This window comes from Arvicola amphibius, chromosome 4 (genome assembly GCF_903992535.2).
Source record: "Arvicola amphibius chromosome 4, mArvAmp1.2, whole genome shotgun sequence".
NCBI classification, from domain to species: domain Eukaryota; kingdom Metazoa; phylum Chordata; class Mammalia; order Rodentia; family Cricetidae; genus Arvicola; species Arvicola amphibius.
The window spans coordinates 68,586,601-68,614,518 of NC_052050.1; the positions used below are offsets into that span (position 1 = coordinate 68,586,601).

The window sequence follows — 27,918 nt, forward strand, 5'->3', positions numbered from 1 at the left end:
TAACTACTGAGCAACCCAGCTCATCTAAATTCTTTAATTAAGGAGTTATTATGAACCGAGGCATTTTACAAGTGATATTTCATCCAATACACTCATAATGCAGGCAGACATTCAGTAAGTAAACTGGTGAATTAAATCCCCCTATACTCGGGGACACTGCAACAGCATTAATACTATGCCTGGCCCTTGACTACACAGACCTAGAAACCACGTTGTTCATGAGCACAATTTCTAGGACAGACTCTAAACGTTCACTTATAAGAAATAACCTCAGCTGGGCGGTGGTGGTGCACGCCTTTAATCCCAATACTCCAGAGGCAGAGGCAGGCAGACCTCTGTGAGTTCAAGGCCAACCTGTTCTACAGAATGAGTTCCAGGACAGCCAGAGCTATCTCAAAAAACCAAAAATAAAAATAAGTTTGTTTTCTTAGACCTGATGTAAGCTGAAAAACATGTCTTTCAACCTATACTAAACTTTCACCCTCATTCACACGACATCTGTCCTTAGTCTTTCTAGCAATGTGTGACAGCCAACTCTCATCCCTGGGGACAATCTTTTTTGTTGTGTTTTCTTCGAGACAGGGCTTCTCTGTAGCTTTGGAGCCTGTCCTAGAACTAGCTCTTGTAGACCAGGCTGGCCTCGAACTCACAGAGATCTGCCTGCCTCTGCCTCCCGAATGCTGGGATTAAAGGTGTGCACCACCACCACCCTGCTCCCTGGGAACATCTTACCTCTATATAAAAAGGACCTCAAGAGGCCAGCATGGGCTGCTCTCTCAAGTCCCGACTTAGGGTGAGACAGCCAGCTGGCCAGTCCTTGGTGCACCCCAAAATATAACTTGCTTTAATTGGAGAATTATGAATTTTGTCTTTTCTCCTCGTGATTCTCAGGTCTAAAAGTCTCACTATATATCTTTTTATCTTTTTGTCTCAGTCTCGAAGGTGCTGGGATATATCACCATACCCAATCATAAGTGTTTTATTTATGTGTGTGTCATGTGTGCGGTACCTAGGGACAGCAGAAGAGGGAGTCAGATACCCCAAATCCAGAGCTACAGGTAGTTGTGAGCAGTCTCAGATCCATCACAGGAGCAGGAAGCACTGAGGAAGCACCCTGAGCCATCTCTCCAGCCTCCGGAGTGCTCTTTTATGCGATCAGGTCAGTGATGACTTGTGAGACACCAAGAGCAAAATATATCAATGCACAGAATGCAAAGGAAAAAAGTACAAATCTAAACCAATGCCCTGGCCAGACAGATTTCTCTGTGTAGCCCTGGCTGTCCTGGAACTTGCTCTGTAGACCAGGCTGGCCACAGACTCAGAGATCCACCTGCCTCTGCCTCCCGAGTGCTGGGATTAAAGGCATACACCACCACCCTGCCCATATTTTTCTTAACAAAAGCAACAAGAGGATGAGGTTTCAATATTTTATTCAAGTTTTATTTTAAGTGATGTTAATTACAGCATTTGAAGGGGAGGAGCTAATTCCACACAAAATGGAAGACTCTCTAATGTACCCATTAAACAGCTAAAAAAAGAGTGGTGTGGTGTGGCTTTAACAGGTCACTTTAGATCCCTAGTGTTGTCATGGTGACCACAATCACCTGCCCAGCTTAAAGCTGTCTCATACTCTAGTGCAATGGAGAGACAGACAGAGAGAGAGAGAGAGAGAGAGAGAGAGAGAGAGAGAGAGAGAGAGAGAGAGGAAAGAAAAAAGAAGAGAGAAGAGAAAAGAAAAGAAAAAAACCATGCCACAACACAAGGAAGAATGAAGTCCTAAATGATTGGCTCCATCGGCCCACTCTCCACCCTAAAATGGCACAAAGGAAATAGCTAACCAGAAGAGTGCTTTTGGTGTAAAACAGGTAACTGGCGAGGAACGGGAACAGGCCACGGCAGATACTGCCTGGGGAAAGCCCCTCTCACACTGGTGTGTGTTCTCACACTTCTCAGCAGTTAGGATCAGGACACCGAGGCTGCCCAGGAAGTCACAATTTCACCCATGGACTTGATACAGATTTACAAAGGGCCCGCATATTCCGAGCTTCCACTCGTGGCCCGGCATCTCTAGAGGGTCTCCTCCCCAGCCCACGTCTACAGCTAAAAGGACCCTTTCAGGGATGGGGTGTCTGCTGTACCTCTGAAATGGTAAACACCGGAAAGCCGAGTCATCCTTAACCTGGAGATCTACGTGGTATTTATCGATTCTCGCATCCCCCAAACGTACAACATTAAAGGTTCCCTAAATTCTGAAGGTAGCTATACTGCAAATAGTTTAAAATTAACGATTGTACAATATTCATTTATGCTTGAAATTCTAGTCCTAGACCAAGCTTGTGGCCACCTGCATTGACGTTCTTTAGCCATCCAGCAGAGCTGACAGCGTCAGCTTGATACCTGCAGGGGGATGAGAAAGACGTGGGTGTGGGGAGGGAGGGGTGACAGTTGGAGGAAAGAGGGGGAAGAAGGGGTAAGAGACAAAGGAAGAAAAAAAGTTAACACCAAAGTCCGAATTTGTTCCAGCTACAATCAGCAGTGGCCCAAACAGCCAAGCAAAGCAACCCTTCAGAGCAGAAAACCCTGCTGAACAACCCACTTTCCTGTCCCCCTCATTACAATGAGCATTTGACCTCTGGTACCACACAGAAGTAGCTTGAGCAATACTGCTTGGAGGGAACCCTATCCTGTATCAACCTTACGTTTATCTCGTAACATGTACAAACCATACTCCTCGCGCACACATAACAATAAACTCCTTTTCCTGGACTTACTTGTAATTTTAGATCGAACGGGCTAATGTTCCCAGAGGAACTTGACTCTCACATCACATAATCAGCTTTGAGGGCTCAAAAGTGGGATTAAGCCCCTGGAGTCCTCACACACCGGTGAGTGGCTGGGATAGCTATGCATAGTAGAGGCGCTAACCAACCATTCCTACATCCTTGTCTTCCTATAGTGAGGATGACTGACAGCTAAACCTGCCAGCAGCCTGGAGGACAAGTATCAGACCCCAGGAAAAGGATGGAGGAAATAACCAGGACGTAAGGTCATATACATGGTATTACCAATGCTTTCCTTCTGGCTTGCTATTTCCATGCATCTTTTTTTCTTTTGACAATGACCCAACTCCTTTATAAACATTCAACTACAAACGCTTATATACATTCATTTACAATGCCCCACAGCAATAGCAAAAATCTGCAAAATGTAACCATTACCTTTTTCGTAAGACAGAGAACTAACAAGCTTTACACAGGCGATACATACCTGGCTTGAGGGTCTGAGTGTACCCTAAGCCGATCAGGCTAGAGTTGTTCACTTTGGCCTGAAAGGAAAAAGATAGGCCCAATGAAAAGAGCGGCCTACTACTGTGAAAAACAGTGGCCCCACGTGTTTGCCCCCAAATAGGTGTGGGCTTCTTCTCAGGTCCCAGCCATCAGACGCAAAACTGTGTCTGCTCATGTCATCTCCTAAGACTCAACTGCAGGTGCATGTGCCTTCCTGCCCCTGTGACCTCCCAAGGACAGAGCTAGGAGAGTAAGGGCTCTTGGCAGGCATCTCTTTAGGCTCCCAACAAGGAGGCCCTTGTCCTTTGGTTTTACATGCATGGCTGATGTTGAGGGAGCCAAATCCATATTTCCCAGGTCAGGATACTTAAAACAGACTGTGAGTTACACCCAACCAGCAGGAAATTTCTACATGATACTTCCTCATTCCCACCTCCAAAGGGTGGCTTCCCATAGTGTGACAACAGAAAGCCAGTTTTCAACAGGGTTCGCTACAAAACCTTGTGCAGTCGGGGCTTCTGACCAGTGCCACGGGGGTAGGCAAGACAAGATGACACACCGGACCCCAACCTAACTGCTTTGTCCTTTTAGAGATGCGCTCTCACGATGTAAGTTTTCCAGGGGTACCTTTGAAGTCTTGCTACATCACAACCAAGAAAGGCCGTGAACTTCTGATTCTTCTGCCTGCTATTTCTGCTGTGCTGTGGATCAAGCACCAGGCTTTCTGAATCCTAGCAGCACTTCTCCCAGCTGAGCTAACAGCCTGGTCTTGTTTTGGTTTGCTTCCCCCCCAAGTAAATATGGCTTAAGCCCAGGCCCTTGCCCATGCTAGGCAAAGGCTCTACCATTAGAATCCATCATCCTGACCACTGATACTTTAATGTGGACCATAGAGACTGAAAACAAAATGGAAACAAGGGCAAGAACAAAACATTTAAGGGAACCCCTCCTTACAGTTTGCATGATGGGACAGGACGGGCTAGAGAAAGAGGCTCAATAGCACAGCAGTCTACTCAAAGCCAGGTCTGGGAACGTACTTTCTCTGCGCTGGGGGTCTTTAAGGAAGGTTACCCGATCAACCTCCACAAGCGTTCCGCTCCTCCCAAATAAAAACGCTGATGATTTAAAAAGGTGCCAGGCATGGTGGTGTATGCCTTTAATCCCAGCACTCAGGAGGCAGAGGCAGGTGGATCTCTGAGTTCAAGGCCAGCCTGGTCTACAGAGACAGCCAGGGCTACACAGAAAAACCCTGTCTTCAAAAAATAAAAAAGCCACCAGTTGTGGTGGCACATGACTTTAACCCCAGCACTGGTGAGGCAGAAGTGCATGGATCTTTGTGAAGTCTATATAGTGAGTTCCTAACCAGATAAGACCACACAGTAAAACTGTGCTCCCCTTCCCCCCCAAAAAAGAAAGAAAAAAAAATTTTTTGAGGTATCTGTTTCAAGTGGGATTAAGAACAAGAATGGTCTTTGCCCAATGAGAACCTTTAAGCTGAAGCACAGAAGTCTCTCAATCGTGAGCCGGGTGATTCATGAGTACCCACCGAAAAGCAGGCGTCAGGGTCGACCTGGTACTTGGCTGCTATCCCAAAGCGAGTGTTACTGTTCCCCGCTGTCCAGGCGAGATTGACAGCGGTCTCCAACTTCTTGTTCACCTTCTGGTAGATGGACCCACCAAACTCCGTCCCATCATTCCTGCAAGGAAGCACAGCAATAGATGTCCAGCTGTCTGGGGACATGGGCTGAGATGTCACCAGCACCAATAGGAGAACTGGGGTGCCACAAACAGACTGAACAGAGTTCTCACCAACCCCTGGGAACTCTCAAAGGCAGCCCACACAACCACCAGACCAACACAAAACCTCAAGCTGCCTTCCAAATGCTCTTTTAAAAATGGAGGCAGTAGGGCTGAAGCGGTTAAGAGTACTTGCTGCTTTTCCAAAGAACCTAAATCTATCAACCTATAACAAGTGCTCTTAACTCCAGCTCCAGAGGCTCCGATGCCCTCTTGTGGCCTCCATTGGCACCTGCACACATGTGACACACACTCACACAGATAGACACACGCATACACATGAATAAAAACAAACTTTTTTTAAAAATGGAAGCAGAAACTAGAAAATTTGGATTCTACAGAACTTTCTATTTTCTACGGTTTGTCTCTTTACTTTTGTAGATGATTCTGTCAAAGATGGCGGGAGGGAAGCAAAGGCCAAGAGACATGGCCAGCAAGAAAGCCCAGACCCCACATTCCCAGGAAGGCAAGTGCTGTGGTTTGGATACAACCAAAGAGAACAGGCTCCCTGTGAGTTGTACTCTAACCTCCTCCACATTTACACTGAGACAGAGGTTTTCTCACAAATAAATGCTTTCATTGTTATCAGTGGAAATAGTATTTGTTTAGAGCAATACCATTACTGGTCTGAATAAGACGTTACTTCTTTAGCACCCTCTAGTGGAAAGAACAAGTTAGTGCTTCATGGAACTAACCCAAAATTAACTGCCCCCGTTTTTTTCTTTTTTATGTATGGAGGCTAGGGTGTACCCTTCGGGGGCCAAAAGAGAGTGTTGGGTCCCCTAAAGTGGTTGTAAGCCATGCAAAACAAGAGTGCTGGGAACCAAACTTGCATCCTCTCTGAGAGCAGTAAGTGTTCTTATCTGATGAGGCGTCCCTCCAGCCCCAAATAAGATTATTTATGGTTGAAAATTTCGATTCCCTCAAATCATCAACATCCTTCAGTCTCCCAGTCCAGCAACAGACTCTCTCCAACCTAACATGCAACCTCTCTGCCCATCATCCCACCGTCCAGTCAGTACACTGCTAAGCACATTAACAGAGAGAACATCCTATGCATTGCCGGTTATCCACCATGGGATGGGATCTGATCCAAATGACTGAAAAGCAATCTTGGGAAAAAATGAAAAGCAACCACCCTAGCCAATCCATGGCACCCTGCAGCATTCTGAATGAGCCTGGCCCCTATTTGAATATTTGGTCCTCAGGTAGTGGAACTGTTTGAGAAGGATTAGGAGGTGTGGCCTTGGAGGAGGTGTGTCACTAGGGGCAGGCTTTGAGGTTTTAAGACTCCCATCATTCCCAGGGCACTCTCTTTCTCTCTGCCTCTTGGTTGTGGATCAAGATGTGAGCTCTCAGCTGTTGTGCCGCTGTGCCTTTGCTATGCCGCCGTGGACTCTCAACACCTTCTTTTATAAGTTGCTTTGGCCATGGCATTTTGTCACGGCACTAGAAAAGTGACTGAGACACCTCCCCCACACACACACTTACACATTAGTATGGAGCTGGAATTCATCCGTCTTGTAGCCAACTGCAAAGTTGCTCTGGGTCACTCGGGACTTGGAGGTCTCAAAATTCATTTGGTAGCCAGCGAGCCAGCCCTCATAGCCAAGCACCAGGGCACCCCGGATCGAGGGCCCAGCGATGTCAAAGTCCACATCACAGCCCAGGTTGATATGCTCCCTCTTGTACCCTGTCTTGATTTTAGCATTTTTTTTCCTAAAAGAAAAAGAAAAAAAATGTATTAAAAAAGCCAAGCTAACTCAGATTGACACAATCATGCTAAGAAAGAACTATGCAAACACATTGTCTGGTCCCAATTTCAGTGGGAGGGAGGTGGTAGGGAATAGAAGCGAGACTGGTGGCCAGTTAACCCTAAACAGCTGCTGAGCTACAAGCAAGGCGCAACTTCTCCTGAGCTCAAATCTAGTCTGCAAAAGGCTGTATCAACACTGCGCTGTGCACACCATGGGAAGAGACCAGAAAGTGAGCGCCAACCACGCTCCTTTTCCAGCCTCTCCCTATGCTCAACACAACACCCTACACTGGCATCTATTAGGCATGTTTGTTGTCTGCCAGACCTACAAAGAGCTGCATATCACAAAGTTACCCAAGCAGCAATTTGAGGGAGATGGTCACCTTTGTGGCTCACCCAGTAGGTAGCAAAAAGAGAAATAGCAGATCCCTGGGGCTGGAGAGAAGGCTCGGAAGCTAAAAGTGCTTGTGCAGAAGATTGGAATTAGGTTTCTAACACCCACACTGGTAGCTCACAACTGCCTGCAACTCCAGTTCCTGGGGATCTAACACCTTTTCTAGCCTCTGCAAGTACCTGCCTCTATGTGGTAAGTGTGCACGCACACGCGCACACACATACACACACACAAATAATAAATCTTTCCCCTGCTTACTGAGTGCAGTAGGAGAACTTTCACTACCATGGTTGTGAGACCCCACTTGAGTTCACAGCAGAGAGTTCTGGATGCTGATAAGGAACCTGAGTCCCTCAGTCATGGGGGCTGGAAGTCCTGATCTCAGGCCCAGTAATGCCAGTTAGTTCAGTATCTGTCAACTATTTCTCAAGACCCAGTGTCTCTCAGCAAGGGTAGGTGAGTCATAATTTTATCCAAAGCAAAGTCCGGAGAATAAGAGAGTATCTACTGGGCTGAGTAGATGGCTCAGTGGAGAAAGCGCTTACCAGACAAGCTGAAAGACTCTGAAGCCACCCTCTGACCCCCACGAGTGCACTGTGGCAGGTGCGCACATGCCATGTGCAAACAAATACAATAAAATAAAAATTTATTTGGAGGTCAAATCTATCAAATAAAATTGAAACTATATCACATGATTGCAAAAAAGATTGATTTCCTGGCCAATGGCTTTCTCAGCCTAGCCCACAGAAACCAGGTCTGGACAGAGTGCCGAGGACCACACTGACCCGCCTGCTCCTGGCCCTCTTCACAGCGAGACTGAAGCATGCAGACCATAGGCTCTAAAAGCATTCCCTCCCCAGAGGCCCTGCTGTTTTGTGGGAAATGGCCAGTTACAGATTCAGGGCAGGAAACCTACAAAGGAAGCCTGAAGCAGCTCTCTGAGCTATCAGAGATTACCAGAAACTGGGCAAATGGATCTAATTGTTAAAATAAGAAGGTTCCCATCGGGAGCTTCACAGACGGGAAAATGTGAGCACTGGTAAGAACTGTATTGACAATAGACCAAAATATAGCAGAAGATGTTTAGTTTAGTGCCAGTAATACGGCTTAGGGTAGTGGTGCTTGCTGCCCAGGCTAACGACCTCAGTTGGGCCCCCAGAACACACAAGATAGAAGAGAACTCCCAAGGCTGAGGCAAGACGATCATAGCTTGGAGGCCAGCCTGAGCTACATAGCAGATCCTCTCTGAACAAAACATGAGTGGCACACCCCTGGACGTGGAGGCAGGAGGATGGGAGTTCAAGGCCAGCCTCAGTTACATAGAAACTCAAGTCTAGACTGTGGTACATGAGACCTTCTCTCAAAAGTCAAAACCAGGGAAAAGCAGCTATTAACCAAAGCGTGGTGCCTGCGGCAGAATCTCTGACCAGCCACAGGCACCACCCACACCAGTTTGCACAATGCCCCCACTCACTGCTTCGTGGGATTCTAGCCAGGGGTCCATGCGTCCAAAGAAAAAGGACAGAGACAGAGCTAGGGTGACTCAGCCATCCCCAGGTCTCTGCTCCTCATGAAGCTAGGGAAGCTCTCCTTTCTCAAATGTCACTGGGATTTTTTTTTTTTAAGCTACTTAAGCGGGGGTGCTAATTTGACAAGCACTCAAAAGAGACACGACACACAGTGATGGTTAGCAAGCAGGCCTTATCTGTGGAAGGCAGCACTTGTGCGGGGGAGGGGAGGGGTGCTAATCCCTTAGTGGGGTCTGAAGTCCCGCCTAGCTGTGGCCCACATTTGGCTCAGGGTGGCCAGTGCTTTCTAGGCATCACCAGAGCTTCAGAAGGCCAGTGTTCATTTCCAATCTGTCGAGAGCCATCAAAGCACAACTACCCAGCACACCTCGTGCCTATAGCTCCACCCTATAAACACCCTACCAAGGCTCCTAGGAGGAATGACCGACAGCAGGACTAGGGAACAAAGCCTTCAGTCTAAGCTCTTCTAAAACAAGAAACATAGATGAGATCAAAGGGAGATGAGCTCCCCAAAGGCCCAGACATATCAACCTGACAAAGCTCCAAACTGTCACAACTGAGACGTGAGCCATGACATACATGATGTAATGGAACATAACTCACAGAATAAATGTCCATGAATCTATCCTAACATTAAAAACTGATCAGGGACTGGCAAGGTGACTCAGCAGGTAGAGGTGGTTGCAGCCAAACCTGATGACCTGAGCCAAATCCCTGGGATTAGCATGGAGAAAAGAGAAAACCAAACCCAGCAAGTTGTTCTGATGTCCACATGTACACTGTGGTGTACACACATACATGCGCGCGCACACACACACACATGAACAAACGTGGGGGTGGGAGGTTAAATAAAGGGCTAGAGAGATGGTTCAGCAGTCAAGAGCACTGGGTGCTCTTGCAGACCACATGGGCTTCATTCCCACACAGTGGCTCACAACCAACTCTAGTTCCAGTCCCAGGGCATCCAATGCTCTCTCCTAATCCCAATAGGCACCAGGCACACACAATGCACACACATACATGTAGACAAAACACTCACACACATAAAGATAAATACATCTAAATAAAATCTAAGAATAAAAAACCTGGTTCAGTAAGTGGGGGAGTAGGACAGCCCTTCCCTACAGGAAACCCCATGAGAAAGACAGGGATGATGGGAATAATGATGGAGAAAAGGATGTGACCCAAAGCATGATGGGAAAGCACATTGCGGCTTAGTACCTCCCCGCTTCATATCTACTGAGAACAAAGCTAGAGCCTAGCAGCGTTCCCGGGGAGACACCCAGCAGATGTCACATTAGCCACACGATCAAGGTTAGTATCACCGGTAAAGACACACGGTGGCGGTCTTCCTGACAGCATGTACTGTGGACACAATGAGATGCCACTTCTTCAGCGGCCAAAAAATACACAACCTGAATGCAATCAGAAAGAATTAGCAGGGTAATCCAAGCAGAAGGTCATTCTGCCAAGAACTCTCAGCCATTCTTCAAAAATGTCCAGGTCACAAGAGAAAAAGACGCAGAGTGTGTCCCAGGAAGAGACCGCAAGGGAGACCTGACCGCTCGATGCAATGGAAGAGCTAGAACTGGATCCCGAGCCAGAGCGAGAACATCAGCAGGGCGACAGTTAACAGTGCGGTACCCACGTTCGCTTGCTGGCACTCATCTTCGCCACGGTTGCTTAATGACATGGACAGTCTGCAAACTGCATCGCTGGGCCATTTAGTCATTAAGCAAACATCATGGGGTGCACTTACAGAAACCCCAGATGGCCGTGGTTAATCACTCAGTCACGGCCTCCTGGTGCACCCAAGGGACGGAGCACACATAGATGCCTAAGGCAGGCAATGGAACCCAGCACAGGCGTTCGCAGGGAACATTTTACAAGGAACACACTCTAATGGGAAAACGCACAGTGAGTACATGAGCCATTCACACACTCAGTCTGTATCACCACCAAACACTGTGATATGTGCATATCCGTACATGCTAGACTTTTGTTTGTTTGTTTGTTTTTCGAGACAGGGTTTCCCTGTAGTTTCTAAAGCCTGTCCTGGAACTAGCTCTTGTAGACCAGTCTGGCCTCGAACTCGGAGATCTGCCTGCCTCTGCCTCCCGAGTGCTGGGATTAAAGGCGTGCGCCTATGGAGAGGTGGCGGAGTGGGTGCTGTTTATGTCAATTATCGCTCAGGAAATACACTCTGCCTCGATGGCAATAGGAATGTTTGAGCTGTTAACATCTCAAGTTCCTATAGGTGTGCAACTGAAATATTATGCAGCAAATGGCTGTATATTCTTTTTTTTTGTTGTTTTGTTTTTTGAGACAGGGTTTCTCTGTGGCTTTGAAGCCTGTCCTGGAACTAGCTCCCATAGACCAGGCTGGCCTCGAACTCACAGAGATCCACCTGCCTCTGACTCCTGAGTGCTGTGATTAAAGGCATGTGCCACCATTGCCCGGCTTAAATGGCTGTATATTCTATATACATTATGAGCTGTGTTATAAAGTAATGGTAGACAGAAGATTTCAACATTAGAAGGAGCTAGGGGGGGAAAGAGAAGAGAATTCTACATGTTACTTCTATCACAATTTTCTATATAAAAACTGCAAAGTTATTTCAAAATAAAAGGTTAACCTGAGAGGGCTGGAGAGATGATTCAACAGTTGAGAGCACTGGCTGCTCTCACGAAGGACCCAGGTTCAGTTCCCAGCTCCCACACAGCAGCTCACACCTTTAATCCCAGCACTAGGGAGGCATAGACAGGCAATCAAAAAAAAAAAGAAAGAAAAAAAGAAAAAAAAAAAACAGCCCAGAATCACAAAAATAAAAACACATGCCATGAACTGTGAATATTAAAGATGATGCAGATGGTAAATTTTATACATGTTTTGCCAAACCAATAGCCTGCCAAACCAAAAACCTGCTAAACCAAAAAACAATGACATGAGATTTAGTAAAAGCCTAGACTCGATCATCAGTGGGCAAAACAACCTTCCCTAATTTAGGAGACTCACCACTCCGAGCACAAAATCACAAGAGTGTAGACTATTCTAGAAGGGAAACATTCTGCCTAGTCCTGTACAGCCTCAGGAGCTGAGGAAGGCCAGCTTGCTCTCTTTGCTGTGTCAACAACCAACAGGCCTAGTCTGTTTCTGGCCAGAGGACCTGGCAGCCCTGGAGCCACCTTGTGGTTAAGCTCCAGAGATCTCAGTGTCTCAGAAAACTGGGAGAAGAGCCCTCCACACCTACAAAACAGGCAGCAGTGACCAGATAGCCACTGCTTCCAAATGCCACTTCTGCCCTTCAGCCTTGGCCACTTTTGTTACTGGCAGCTTTAAATAAAACACATCGACGGGACAGAAAAGCTGCTGCCTGCAGCCAGACATACAGTGGGCATCGTGGGATCCAAACACTGATCTGAGTCCTCCACTACCAAGGACAATCCTCAGCCCCGGGGACACAGCTCAGTGGGTAGAGTGCTCACCTGGGAGCACGAACCCCGGCTTTGACCCTTACTACCCCAGAAACTGGGTCACACACCCGTGATCACAGTACTTGGGAGGTAGAAACAGGAGGATCAGAAGTTCAAGGTCATCCTTGCCTATGTAATGAGTGCAAGGCCAGCCTGGGCTACAGGAGACCCCGTGTCAAAAGGAAAAGGGAAGCTCCTTGGGGGCAAACAGCATCCTGGCCCAGGCAACCTCAGTCCCCAAATGTGCAGAGGAACACACAAAACCATGTGTTAGATAAATGTATTTTCTAGTGCTTGCTACAGCACAGCCCATTAACAGATGGGTATCTGTGTCCTAGCCAAAACACCACCACAGAACTCACAGAATATACAGAGCTCGGACCAAAGCAGCCTTACTATTGTCCCATTAGTTTCTGTTCTTTGATATGGAATCTCACTTTAGCCCTGGCTGGACCTGACTCCACAATCCCTCCCCACCCTCCAGTTTAGAGGCTACCTTTAACGTGATGTCACCCTTAACACCAAAATCCTTTGTCAGGAAGGATTCCAAGGCCCACAATATCCTAAAATGTCCTCATGGGACAAAGGCGAGACCCTTACCCAGTGTTAGGTGAGAAGGATGAGTCAAAGGTCAGCTTCAGCCCACGGGCGAGCTGCATGGGAAGACAGAGGTGGTACAGGTTAGCTGAGGGCAGGGCCCTGGCTGCTGCGATGGGAATGGGTGGAGCCGGCACTTCTGGCGGGGAGGCCTTACCTGGTCTTCCACGGTGATCTCGGTTCCCAGGGTGTTGTCTGTATTCCACTTTTCTGTAAACGTCAGGCCGTACTCAGTCCATCTATACTTGGTTTCCAGGCTGCCGTTCACTTTGGTGGTCTCTGTGTTGGCGGAGCCTGAGCTGGTAAATTCCTTAAAGGAAAGAGAGTCTCAGCCCACAGTCCAACCCACCCTCAGTGCCTCCCAGGCCACAGTCCAGCCCGCCCTCAGTACCTCTCCAGGACCTTAAGCAACAGAGAGTCCCCGGCATATCCAACTAGAACCATTTCTACAGTTCAGTTAGATACTGAAAATACAAAGGACTGAATTATCCTGCTACCAAAATGAAGCTTCTGGGGAGTTCTTTGAAGACAGCTTCCTTCCTTAAAGTCTGGGTAAGAAGCCACCCAGCTTCCAGCTGCCTCCAGCCTCAGACAGAGTCATTGAGCAAAAGCTGACACAGCAGAATTCTAAACCCACACTCTTCCTTCCAACAATCTAAAAACAAGAATGTTCTCTAAATAATAATGAAACATTAAAACCATAGGTAGCACACATCTTTAATCCCAGCACTCGGGGGGCAGAGGCAGGCGGATCTCGGTGAGTTCGAGGCCAGCCTGGTCTACAAATCGAGTTTCAGAACAGCCAAGACTGTTACACAAAGAAACCCTGTCTCAAACACCCCCCCCCACACACACACATACAAAAACATAGGTAGAACATGCCTTTAATCCGGTCTATACAATGAGTTCTAGGGCATCCAGGGTCATGTCTCAAAAAACAAAACTAAACCAAAATGAAATAAATAAATAAAAGCAGATGTCAACAGAGCTCAGACAGCGCAGCAGTTAAGAGCACTGCTCTTGTAGAAGATGTGGGTTTGAATCCCAGCACCCACAATGCAGTTCACAGTGACCTGTAAAAGTAACCCCAGTTCCAGGGGATGCAATACCCTCTTTTGGTCTCCCCAGGTTCCTTCATACATATGGTACATACAAACTCATGCAGGCACAAACACACACACACATATGCTCACACACACACACACACACACACACAAATAAAAACTCTTAAAAAAGAAAAAAAGCAGCTGAGCAGTGGTGGCACACACCTTTAGTCCCGGGACAGCCTGGTCCACAGAATGAGTTCCAGGACATCCAGAACTACAGAGAAACTCTGTCTCAAAAAACTTAAAAAAAAAAATTAAAGAAAAAAAGAAGGAAGGAGGGGAGGGAGAGAGAGGGAAAGAAAGGGAGGAAGGAAGGGAAGAAGGAAGGGAGGGAGGGAGGAAGCTGGAGAGATGGCTCAGTGGTTAAGAGCACGGGCTGCTCTTCCGGAGGACCCACCTTCAGTTCCCAGCACCCACACGGCAGCTCACACCTGTAACTCCAGTGCTAGGGGATCTAACACCTTCACACCAATGCACATAAAATAAAGTTAAATAAATTATTTTAAAAAAGAAAAAAAGAGAAGAGAAGAAAGGCCAACTTTAAAGTAAGAAACACCAAGGAGTAACAGGCTAGAGGTTTAGGTCAATGGTAGAGCATGTGCCCAAAGTGTGTTAGGGCCAGAGTTTGATTTCCTTCCAACACCACAGAGCAACAAACATAATGACAATTTTACCACTCTCATTTTCCTATGAATATCAGCAGCTACTACAGTCCCAGACCACCTATCACACAGATATGATGATGACAGACAAGCACAAAGGGCACAATCCAAATAGGCAACTGCTTCCGGCCCAGCCAGTCTGGCCACAGCACCCCCTACTGGCCAGAAACAAATATACTGTCCCGTGCAAGCAGAGCAACTTACCAATCCATTCTCCGACTTCGTTTTTAAATCAAGTTTTATTAAGCCAAAGCCTAAAAAAGAAAAAAGAAAAACAACCATAAACAGGTTAACTAACCAAGCCAGAGGGTTTGGAGCTGCAGCTCAGTGACAGAATGATTGCTAGCAAGCTCAAGGCCCTAGGTTGGATCCCCAGCACTAGAAAAATAAAAACTTGAAGCTAGGACACCTCTGCCTTCCTCCTGGCCATCTGGAGATGCTTACAGAAACTCACTACAGCCCTAATCGCTGGGGGTACCTGACCCCTGCTGCTGCTCACGGGAAGCCGATGCAACAGGGGCAGACTGAGAACGCAGGCCCCACCTGTGCCCATGCAGGGCCGGGGAGAAGGGGGTGGGGGAGATTCCCAGCAGCTGGCAGGGACACAGTCATCAGGGCTGGTAAGCCCGGCAGGCTAAATTTAGAATGCCATTCCTCTACCGCGGCAGACGCTGGAGCGTCAGCTACTTGTCCTGCAATGCCTGAGCCTCGCCACTGGGTAGCGCACAGCCGCAGGAAGCTCTTTGACAGCACAGCTGGGAATTGTGGGCAGCTGGGAACTGACCACTAAGTGTCTCAAACACCGTTTGTAGGTAAAAGGCCCTCCATTCCTCCATCGCTCCCGACTCCCTCCTCCAACACTCACCATAGCCCTTGGTGAAGACGTCCCTGGCAGACTTGCCAAGATCAGCATATGTGGGAGGCACAGCCATCTTCTGCCACAACAAAAGAAGCACCAATATGAATGAATGCATCGGTAATTATGGAAATTAGTTTACCACCAGTAAAAGTTATTTGATATAATTAAACAACCAATAAAAACCACCCAGCTCTAAAAGTCCCAGGCATCTTTCCCTGCCGGGTGTGGGTGTGACGTGAGCAGTCTCGCCCTTCCTCTGAGGCCAGAACTGCAGGAACTTAGGGATCAACCTGACTTTAGCAGCCCTAGGGCACAGGGAGCGTCAGTCAATATTTGACAATGAATGAACTTTGAAAGACACATTCCCAGGAGCCGGCTACATTGCTGAACTGCAGAACTCTCGCCAATTTGACATATCTTCTTACAAACGTCGGCTGTTTCGGCCGGTGACTGCGCAGAGGGGAACCAGAGTTCCCCCCACACACGGCTCTGATTTCATTCTCTCGACTGATATCAATGGAGTACGTTCATGTGCCACCTCCGGGCCAGCTTTTCACATCATTTCCACATTTCGGGGACCACTTTTACAGTATGGCAAGCAAAGTAAGCAACTTCTCACATGAAAAGAAACCCAACCCCATGCTACAAAAGGGAATCCAGGACCCGCGGGATGGCTCGGTGGCTCTTTAGCCTTTTGCTACCAAGCCTGGCTACCTGAGTTCAGTCCTTGGGACCCACAGGGCAGAGCTCCCTAAGCAGGTTGTCCTCTGACCTCTGCACCCACTCACACACCCACACACACACATATAAAACAACTAAATATAATTTTTAAAAATTGTAAAAAAAAAAAAAAGATTTTTGTTTGTTTGTTTTTTGAGGTCCTATCTTTCTTGGAACTCACTCTGTAGACCAGGCTGACCTCAAACCCAGAGATCCGGCTCTGTCTCCTGGAGTACTGGGATTGAAGATGGGCACCAGCAACACCCGGCAATTATTTTCATTAGTATTTTTTTAATTAATGAAAACAGTATTAACTGCAAACACCCTTGACTAAATCCTGCTCACATTTAAATATAAGGCACCAAGAACAATGTCTAGACCATGCAGAGGAGACAAAACACACCTCATCTCAATTTACAATTGCCCGATATTATTTTATCCTATGCGTATCACTACTCCTGCCACTGAGAGACTAGAGCAGCAAGTAAATGGGAAGCATTTTTTTGTTTTTAGACAAAAATCTCATATAGCATAGGTTACCCCGGAACTCACTATCTCACTGTGATGGATGATATTGTCAGGCTTGTCAGAATCTAGCATCACCTAGGAAACAGACCTCACTGCACCATTCCCTAGACTGAGCTCCCAGGCTGTCTAAACCGAGGAATGGAGCAGAGAACAGCACTCAGCAGCTCCCTGCTTGCTTCCTGGCTATGACCCATTGCCAAGACTCTGCTGCCTTGACCTCCCGCGCACGGCACCTCCTGCTCCATATATGGTGCACACACACAAACACACACACACACACACACACAGACACACCTGCATATGGCATCTCCTGCCCTGAGTACAGCACCCTTGAACACTGAGTCAGGACAAACTGCCTCAAGTAGCTTTGGTCAGAGTATTTTCTCAGGGCCTCAGGAAACTAAGTAGCCCAGGATGACCTTGAACTCCTGACCCTCCAGCCTCTGGGATTACAGGAATGTGCTGTTACACCAAGCAAGGCTTTAAACATTTATTGCACTCCAGTGTGACTTGGCTTTTAAAAGTTTATTCGTTTTTATTTTATGCATTTACCTGCATGTATGTAAATGCACAACACTCATGCCTGGTGCCTGAGGAGGCCAAAAGGGGGAAAGTCAGTAAATATCTGGAACTCCTTAGAAGTGGAGTTACAGATAGTTACGTCTGCATGGAAGACGGGACTTCTGTAAGAGCAGCAAGTATTTGCTGAGACACTTCTAGCCCCACTGGGCCTTTATTTTTAAAAGCAACTATCAGCCAGGCAGTGGTACTGCACACCTTTAAACCAGCATTTGGGAGGCAGAGGCAGGAGGGTCTCTGAGTTTGAAGCCAGCCTGCCTTACAGAGGGGAGTTCTAGAACAGCCAGGGCTACACACTGAGAAACCCTATCTTGAAAACAAAAACAAAACAAAAGCCACTATCAAAATACTATCTGGGGAGCTAAGCCTAGAGCCCAGGGGTAGTAGCACACCCACTAAGCATACATGAGGCCCTGGGTTCCACCAAATTAAAAACTCTTTTTTTTAGCTTTTCTTTTTTTTAATGTGCCTGTGGGTGAGTACGCACACATGGGTGCAGGTACCCTAGGAGGCCAAAAGAGGGTGCTGGTTGTTACACATGACTGAGTCAAATATTTATTCAGCATCTCAGTGGTCAGGGAAAGAGAGTAACTGTGATGGTCTCCGCTATAAGGATGACATTATATTCCTGGAAGGTTTTATATCGACAAGCTGTACAGAAAAAATTAAAATCCTACTTTGAGACGGCGCACACTGTGACTTCTAGGACAGAAGAGAAGGCACCATGAATGAAAGTCCCATCTCAGCATCATTAACTTCACTAACCTAAAGAGTGGTTCCACTTTTTTTTCCCCCTCTTCCTGAGGCAGGGTCTCATGTAGTTCAGGTTGGCCTGGAACTTTCTATTATAGCAAAGGATAACCTTGAATTTCTAATCCTCTACCCCTAAACTGCTGAGATTACAGGCACGTATCACCACACCTCGTTTGTACTTTGCTGGGGGTTAAACTTAGGGTTTTGTATACACTGGCAGGCACTTTGCCAACTGAGCTAAATTCCCAGTCTAGTTCCTTTCACTTTTAAAATATCGTACACCTAAACTATCAAACTGAATCCTCATATATGCCGCAACACATGTACACCTGGTGAGACACATGTACACACTCACAAACAGGAATGTACTTGTATGTTCCTGGCAAGTGGGAACCCCCTGGGAAAGACTTCAGGTGATCCCAGGAAACAATCAATCAACTGACCAAAGTCTTCCCTTCAGAGACCACAGAGAGCCCAGAGCAGGGCCAGCAAGATAACCCAGCAGGAAAAGGCACCTGCTGCCACACCCAACAATCTCAGTGGGATCCTTGAAACATGCAGGGAGAAAGGTAGAACCAACTCCCAAAAGTTACCTTGTGACCTCCACATAATAAATCAACCTATCAATAAATAAATAATTGTCATTAAAAAAATTAAAAGACAGCCCACAACCAAACTCAGTGCATACTATAGTGGACCCAACCATGGGCTCCAATGCCAAGTCTGCAGTCCGGGCTGGACTTCACATGTTCAGAGGCTCTGCTCATCCTGCCCTACTTTTAGCTCTTCTAGAACTGGGGACTCTCCTCTTCCCACCAGCCCCTTCCAGCAGGCACACGTACCCCAGTGGCAGGCAGCAGACTCCACACCCAGGCCTGGGAAAATGGCACACACACCTCAGGCCAGATGGGCCTGACCCTTCCTAAGAAAAGTCAGTAGCATTCAGCCCTGGGCTGGAAGGTAATGCAGCCTGGCAGACCTGCAGAGCATCTCAGCAGAGAGCCCAGAACATTCCCCATCTCTGCCTGGGTTAAAGAGCTATCTGTGAAAACACAAACACAGGGAAATGGAGAGATGGCTCCTTGTTTAAGAGCACTTTGCTGCTCTTGCAGGGGACCCAGGTTCAATTCCCAGCACCCACATGGTGGCTCACAACTATCCATAACTCCAGTTCTGGGGGATCTAACGACATGGTGCGCACGCGCACACACACACAGACACACAGATAAAACATTTATACATATAAAATAAAAGATTTAAGAAATGAACAAAATAAAGCAAACAAAAAGAGCCATCTGTAGACAGAGCTGTCCCTCCCCAACAGGTGGGAACAGAGGGATCAGGCCCATTGCACGATCTAAAGTCGCTAAAACCCACACTCTGACCAGTTTTTAAGATTTCATTTTATATTTGTGTATACACCTGTGTGTGTGTGTGTGTGTGTGTGTGTGTGCACATATGCACCACATGTGCAGAGGAGCCTGCAGAGACCAGAAGACACCAGATCTCTTGGAGCTAGAGCTACAGGTGACTGTGAACCACCCAAAGTGGGAGGTGGGAACCAAACTCAGGTCCAGTGTTAAAACATACCCTTATTCCCAGCACTCAGGAGGCCAACGTGGACTGCAAGTGGTCTCCAGGGCAACCAGGGTCACAGAGAAACCGTATTTAAAAATAATAAATAAATAAATAAATAAATAAATAAAGTAAAACATCAGCGCTCTTAACCCCTGAGCTATCTTGATAGTGTGCCCACATATGTGCCTGATTTTCAGTTTTTATTTTTTTTGTTTTTTTTTTTTTTTCCTTTTGAGACAGGATCTTATACAGCCCAGGCTGGCCTCAAACTCACTACGTGGACAATGATGTCCTTGAACTTCTGATCTTCCAGTCTCCATCTGAGAGAGCTAGGAAACCAAGCATTTGGGATGTGTGCAGTGTTAGGGCTCGGCATGCTGGGCAAAGCCTCCGCCAACAGAGCTGTGTCTCCAGTCTATCAGAGGCCAGGTCCTTCCCGCTACTCTTCCCTGACCTCCAGAAAAGTCTACCCCCAGGACCCACCCTGCAGACAGGCACCTCTGCATCTAGACCAGATCCCACCTTGAGTAAATGGCAGAGCACTCACTAGTGTTCCCCAAATGCGTCTTTTAACACTAATCCCAAGCCCAGCATGGAAAGCCACCTGCTAAAAAAGAAAAAAAAAACCCACAGCAAACATCAGCTAAATTATCAGCACTAAGGAGATTAGTGTCCAGAACAAGAGATGGGACGCCAGAGCTCAGAGCGGGGATGGAGGTGAGGGGGTGACAGGTTCTATGGGGCCCCTCTGACTATTCTACCATGCTGCCTTTATTTGGCACCTGCTGCATGTAAGTGAACTTGCAGCACACAAAAACAGTCTTAGCTGCCAACGCTTTACGTCAGCCACTGAGGATACCAGCTTCCCCACTTGCAAGTTAACACCCTTTCCTAAGTCCCATGAACAGAGAGGGGAACATACTGTCCCCAAGTCTAGGCCGTTAAGACAAGGTGACAGGCTTGTCCACATCCAGCCTGGAAGGTGTGCCCTCCACCGTGGGCCAGAGGATGGCTCAGCTCTCATCAAATGCCCCCTGTTGCTAGGTTTCAGTGGCTTCCCCTTCTGCCCTCCAGGCACCCACGCCCCATCCTGTGAAGCGTTTATCCAGCAGGATTAAGGGCAGCCTGAGACAAGAGGAGGGTTCTGCCTCTCCAGAGCAGTGCAATCTCCGGACAAAAATAAACAGCACACAGAAGACACCCATTTCCTCCTGTATCAGAACTCACTCAGAAATGCCTCCCTGGTGGGAACAAAGCACCAGCTCCTCAGTCCATGAGTGAGGGTTAGGAAGGGCTGCATCCTCTCACTCTCTTAACCCTGTCCTGAGGTAGATGCCTGGCCCAGGCCCCTCCAAGGCCTTCCTCCCACCAGAAGGTCAGTCATCAGGCACTGTGGATACATAGCCATCTCCACAGAACGGCCCTCTGCAGCATCACCTACACCCCTTCAGAAGCCAGCCCTGAGCATGAAGCAGAGCAGCCCAACACAGGCCAGGCAGCCAGCCCCGCACACAGTCAGGCAGTCAACCCCACAGAGTCAGGCAGTCAGCCCCACACAGTCAGGCAGCCAGCCCCGCACACAGTCAGACAGTCAGCTACGCACAGTCAGGCAACCAGCCCCACACACAGTCAGACAGCCCGCCCCACACAGTCAGACAGTCAGCCACACAGTCAGGCAGCCAGCCCTGCACACAGTCAGGCAGCCAGCCCCAGTCAGTCAGTCAACCCCATACACACACAGTCAGTCAGCCCTGCATACAGTCAGGCAGCCAGCCCCGCACACAGTCAGAAGGTGGCCTGAAAAGACAGGACTACATCCCTGCCTGGGTGTTGGAACTGAAGCACTGCCTGGGGGCTTCATGCCAGTAAGAGGCAAGAACACAGCAGGATGGGTAGGCACGTCAAAGCAGACCAGCTTTGAAGAGGACCAACAAGTCACAAGCGGCAGAGCTCCCTGCCTCCCCTCCAGTCTGCCAGCCTACCAACCCAAGTCTTCCCTGGCCGACCTTGAACAAATGAAGCCAACCCCTCCAGCCTAAGGAATGGATACCCAGCCATACTAGAAGCTCTGAGGGGAAGGATTGTATATCACCTAGCAGTCTACACAACACACTTACATAACCCCCATCGTGGGGCCTAGGGGGTGGGGTGGGGGGAACAGCAACATCTTCCTGACTCATCAACTACATGCGAGTGACAGCTGCTCACTCACCACGCTCCCACCCTCCACTCCTCCTCCCACACCCTGAACTCAAGGCTCCTCAGAGCCTCAAGCATATGTTTGTCCAAATGTGTCTACAGATGTCAAGGCCTGGCATACAATGGGCATTCAAACACGCAATGAGTGGCGCATGTGATATTTTTAATTACATGTATTTAGTGAGCCTGTGTGTGCCGTGGTGCACCTGTGGAGGTCAGAGGGCAACCAGCAGTTCTAAGTTCTCTCCTTCCACCATGTAGGTTCTCGGAACCGAACTCGGGTCTTCAGACCTGGCAACAAGAGCCTTTACCTTTAGTGAGTCGTCTCATCAGCCCTACCAAAGAATTATTGCAAGCTGGGTTCAGAAAAGTGCTTTTTGCTGCAGCAGCTTCAGAGAGCTTCAGAGGGGTGGGATGAGACTCAGCTGGTAGAGTGTTTGCCTAGCATTAGCACAAGGCCCCCAGCAATACCTAAACCAGGCTTGGTAGCACAGGACTATAATCCCAGCCCTTGGGAGTTAGAGGCAGAAGGAACAGAAGGGATTCAAGGCCAGTGTTGGCTACAGAGTGAGTTCAAAAACAGCCTAAACCACATAAGCCCCCGTTTCAAAAATGGAGGGGAGGAAAGGCTGGAGATGGTTCAGAGGTTAAAAGTACTGCTAGTCTGGCAGAGGACCTGGATTTGAACCCCAGCTCCCACATGGGGCTCACAGCTATCTCTAATGCTAGACGTCCTCTTCTAGGCTTCTGTGGACACATGATACACACACATGTGCAAAAGCAAAGCACTCACACACAGAAAATTTAAGGGAAGGAAGAAGGGCAGAGAATAAAAGGGGCGGGGAGGGAGCAGGTGAGGAGCTCAGGATGAACCAGGGCTATTAGGCCCACAGCCCTTAGTAAAGAGTATCATTGTAACAAAAGGAGGAAAGTAGAAACTCTGTCTGACAAAAGGAACAAGAAAATTACAATGTAACCAGGAAGTAGGCACTTCTCACGCAAGGCAGCTGCGGAGCCAGAGCAGACTAGACCGGGGGACCCCAGAGCAGGAACCCCTCTAGGGAAGAGGGGAGCCCAGGCTGAGGGACCTAGTACCCTCAGCGCCTACTGTTTCAGGTCAGCACCAGGCACGGGTTTCATTCCAGGAGCCACTGCAGACTGACCACCCCAAGACTGGCAAAATGCCAATGCTGAGATCCAGGAAACAGGGTTTGGATACAGTCCCTTCGGATACAGTCCCTTCGGAGGGCAATAAAGGGACAATGAACTCAGCGTTAATCTTACTCCTAGGAACACCCCACTGTAGTGTTCTGGGCACCCAAAAACCTATGTTCACTGCCTAACCACACCAAACCTAGAGGTGAAGTTAGCAACATGCTCATCATTAGGAAAATGAACCAAAAGCAGGGAACTAACAGACTAAGGAAATAGTCATTGAAACAATGAGGTGGCGTGGGTGTGGAGGAAGAAGCCCGAAATTTCAGCGCTGGACAGGGAAGCAGAGGGATCAAAAGTTCAAGGTCATCCTTGACAACGTAACGAATTTGAGAAACCTGAGTTAGGAGACTCTCAAAACAATAAAAATAATGGTAGATTTGTATGTGAGAACATAGAACACTGCATACAGCTGAATGAAGAGAAATCCAAGCTGGGTTTGGTTTAAAGCTGGGTGTGGATTAAAGGCACATGCAGCAAGGAGATCTCTGTGAGTTCAAGGACAGCCAGGTGAGTTCAAGATAGTCAGAGCTGCATAATGAGACATTATCTCAAAAAATAAAAAGAAAACAGTGTGCCACAGGAAATTTCTAACTCCTCGTCACTAATGTAAGGTCCTTTTACATGCACCTCTTTATACATCTGCCAACTTGTGAGCGAGCGGAGGGGAACAGGAAAGATGGGTCCCAGGAACAGGATGGCTGCCTGGGGAGGGGGGGCAACAGGGAGTCAGGAAGGTAGATATGAAGGTCAGATGTGGTTTCCATTTTTCATTCTACTTTGTTATTTACATTTTGTTGTGAAGAGCGGAAGATATCGGAAGTCAGCAATGTTCCAACAAGTCACGACAGTCAAGATGCCAGAGGGCTAGAGGAAAGGCAGAAAGGCCAAGAGCACTGTCTGCTCTCCACAGGATCTGGGCTTACAACCATCAATAAAACCAGCTCCAGGGCTCCTGGGCCCTCTTCTGGCTTCTTGGGCACTGCACACACATAGCACACATATAGAATATAAAATAAAAAAATAAATCTTTGTGTGTGTATTGAGACAAGGTTTCTCTGTAGCTTTGTTGCCTGTCCTGGAACTTGCTCTGCAGACCAGGCTGGCCTTGAACTCACAGAGATCTGCTTGTCTCTGCCTGCTGCCTGTTTCTGCTTCCTGAGTGCTGGGATTAAAGGCATGAACCACCACCACCTGGCCCCCCCCCTTTTTTTTTTTTTGTCATAAGAGAAGGGACTGGAGAGATGGCTGATTGGTTAAAAGCAATGGCCGCTTTTCCAGAGGACCTGTGTTCAATTCCCAGCACCCACATGTAGCTTACAACTGTCTATAACTCCAATTCCAGGAGATCCAATGCCCTTTGAGGATACCAGGTATACAAATACAAATACATACATACATCATACATATATACATGCAGTCAAAACACCCATTGATTTAAAATAAAGTTTTAAGATGCCAGAAGGAAAAGAGCTATATAGATAGTGTCCATATTGGTTCTAAGAACCAACTAAAACTTGAGACAGTAGCCCTATCACTGGGCAAGGCCTATTGGGGCACATTCCATTCCCAAGAGACCACCAACATCTGAGCCACTCTGCCCAGGAGCCAAGAGCAGGTCAGAACTCCTTAACTCCAGTGTATGTGAGAGTTGCCAGGGCAAACTGCCTGGGAGCGGGCAGCAATGCTCTACAAAAAAGACCAGGCTCATTCTTCACTGTGTACCCACCAGAACCCCAAAACTGACATAGGCTCTGCCTGTGGGTGTCACAGGCATCAGGGTGGCTGTGGATCTCACACCCAGCAGGGAAATAAAGTCTTCTTTTTTTTTTTTTTTTTTTGGTTTTTCGAGACAGAGTTTCTCTGTGGCTTTTTTGGAGCCGGTCCTGGAACTAGCTCTTGTAGTCCAGGCTGGCCTCGAACTCACAGAGATCCGTCTGCCTCTGCCTCCCGAGTGCTGGGATTAAAGGTGTGCGCCACCACCGCCCGGCTAAATAAAGTCTTCTGAATGCTGATAACACCCCCAGAGAGCTCAGACCCGCACCTCCAAAAGCCAGGGGGAAACAGGACAACTTCCCAGAGAGCAGGAGCCACCCTGCTACGGCATCTCCCAGACCATCCAGGTAGCTATAGGTGATTACGGAAGGATATCAGGAAGGCAGAGGAGCCCCTGGGTTTGAAAAGACCCACGGCCACACCCTTTCTCAGGTACCCTAAATCCCGGTCCCATTTTTGCAAATGACTTCCTTATTATATGCAGGGATAACCAGACAATAGTGTGCTAGATACTGTCCGGAGCCAAACCAACACAGTGACCAAACTACCCCATCACCATCCAGGAGTCCCCTCTGAATGAGAGAATCATGGGACAACTTTTGGCTCTGCTGTTTCTCCAACAGTTTTGGGTGGTTTGCCAGAGCAAAAATGGACCCAAGAGGTATTAGGGGATGGAGAGATGGTTCAGCAGTTAAGTGCACTGGCTGCTTTTGCAGAGGACCACAGTTTGGTTCTCAGCACCCACGTAGGGGCTCACAACCACCTGTAACTCCAGTTTAAGGGGATCCGATGCTCTCTTCTGGACCCAGATGAATGTGGTGTGCTAACATATGTTCAGGGAGAACACTCACGTACACAAAATGAAAAATAAAAGAGGACAGATTCAATTACAGCAAAATCAGCTACCTATCCCCAGCCACTGGGACTGAGGTGGTGGTATAGGGGCAGAGAATCAACTTCCCAGCAGAAGGCAGGCTCAGCTCAGGAGTCCCCACACATACAACAGACAGATATAAACATAAACACACACCACACACACACACACACACCAGCACAGCACTGTCTTTGCAAGCAAAGGCAGTCCAGGGAACAGTCACCGGTCACTGGATCCAGAGCTGGCAAGGCACTGGCCCTTGACCTGGAAGCAGGCTATGTTCCCAACGCAGCTGCCCTCCCTCCCCCCTCCACAGAGTCTCACAGGGGGCAGCCTGGCTTTCCAGGCGTTGCTTCTATTTTAAAACACTCTGGAAGCTGGGACACCACCAACAGCAAGTCTTCCAAAAAGGCTTGGAAGAATACAGCTGACTCAGGGCAGCCTGCCTACCCACTCACCCACCCGTGAAGAGGGGAAGGCTTATGCAGGCAGCCAGCACTCCAGGGTCGAAGGTCTAGCCAGGCACACCAGGGCTCCAGCATAGCCACAGGCACCTCAAGAGCCCTCACAGGCGCATGGAGGTTGACACAGACAGTTCTTTAAGCACTCAGTCTTGGGAATCAGTAGCATCTGGACCCACATCCTAGAATTCTATCAAGATGATAGACGATAGGTCAAATTGGTTGACGAGCAGATGAATAGTGTTTTTGTTTGGTTGGTTGGTTGGTTTTGGTTTTTCTGTGTAGCCCTGGCAGTCCTGGAACTCACTCTGTAGATCAGGCTAGCCTCGAATTCAGAGACCTGCCTGCCTCTGCCTCCCAATCTGCCTCTATCTCTGCCTTGAATCCCAAGTGATGGGATTAAAGTTGTAAACCATCACTGCCCAGTTTATTTTTGTTGGAGACAAGGTATAAAGTAGCCCATCAGGGAGTCTCAAACTCATTAGGTTGCCAAGAATAACCTTGAACTTGATCCTTCTGCCTCCACCTCTACCAGAGTGTACGCCCCGTCAGACTGACTTCTTACAGTGCTGGAGATGGGACCCAGGGCTTCCTGCATGCCAGACTAGTACTTCCATGCCCACCCAATAGCTTCTGTTGCCATATCTGTGGCCAAGGATCTCACCAAGCCCTTGTTTTGCACATTCACTATTATAATAATGGTTTCTGAGCATCTTGTCAAAGGCTCACCCTGAACCACAGGGTCCAGAGTCCACCTTGTCCATAAAGAGGAATTGTTCAGCTGGATGCTGTCTGGCCAGGCCTGGAAGAACACCTCCCATGTCATCCCAGGGAAAAGCAGCCCTTCTAAGACTCAGCTCCAAGGTCCTTGCTGGAAACAGGACTGATTCATCTGGGCACTGTCCACTGAAGATGGCCCACACCAGTTACATATCTCGTCCTGTTCCCGACCAGATAGTGATTTCTACTTTACAAACTCACACCTACGAGCTCCTCAAAGCACAGCAGCAGTGGGGTTAAGAGCGGAGAACTACCCTGTGCCCAACCACCAAGGATACACAGTAGGGTCACAGAATACACACAGAATGGCCAACAGAGACAATCACACTTCTACAGCGGACCCCGGTGTGATGGAGCACAGCTACAGCCCCAAAACTCAGGCGGAGACAAGATCGGAAAGCTGTCCTCCGGCCTCCACATGGGCTGCCACCTCCTAACAAATAACTTTTTAAAAACAAAAGCAAAAAAAGAAAAAAAGAAAGAAAAACCACAATAAAACAACTAAACAAGCAAAAAAAAAAAAAACCCTCTATAACAGAAAAAAACCAAGACATAGGAAAGCTACTTAACCTGAGCTAGACCCAGTACCTCTCGTCAGTCCGGTCAGTGTTGAGAGCCCAGGCTGCCTTCTGGAGTTTTTTCTTTCTCAGCTCTAGGTAAAGTGCTTAGATCCCGTGACTAACAGTGAAATGGAGGTCCGTGCCCAGGCACAGCTGAGCATGCTCCCAACCTCCTTTCTTGATGACTACCACAGGAACCTGGGGAAAGCACAAAGCTACAGACCACAACCTTACCGGAATCCTGTGGGGGGTTGACCTCCTGGCTTTGGCAGTTCTCGGCCAGTGTCCCTCGGTCACTACCACCAGGTGTCCCTCATACCGTGGGAAATTTCTTTAAGAGTAAAGGGCCTCAGATCACCTTGATGATGGGGAGTGGGAAGGGGGTGGGGTTACCCTTACCACCACCATCTCCAGAGTCCAGAGTCTACACCTGCC

At 48.1% G+C, this 27,918-nt stretch overlaps 1 protein-coding gene and 1 non-coding gene across 2 annotated transcripts; both read right to left on the minus strand.

Moving 5' to 3' along the window:
- Positions 1 to 1,413: 1,413 nt before the first annotated feature.
- Vdac1 (voltage dependent anion channel 1) lies at positions 1,414 to 27,904 on the minus strand. The gene is given in 10 exon segments (XM_042054988.1): positions 1,414 to 2,360; positions 2,363 to 2,397; positions 3,268 to 3,325; positions 4,834 to 4,984; positions 6,576 to 6,803; positions 12,837 to 12,889; positions 12,991 to 13,143; positions 14,806 to 14,855; positions 15,467 to 15,536; positions 27,883 to 27,904. Coding segments are annotated over 10 exon segments (864 nt in total). The 5' UTR covers positions 27,892 to 27,904; the 3' UTR covers positions 1,414 to 2,303.
- LOC119813839 lies at positions 16,549 to 16,676 on the minus strand. The gene has a single exon (XR_005285285.1). It is a non-coding gene; the product is annotated as a small nucleolar RNA SNORA20 (small nucleolar RNA).
- Positions 27,905 to 27,918: the final 14 nt, after the last annotated feature.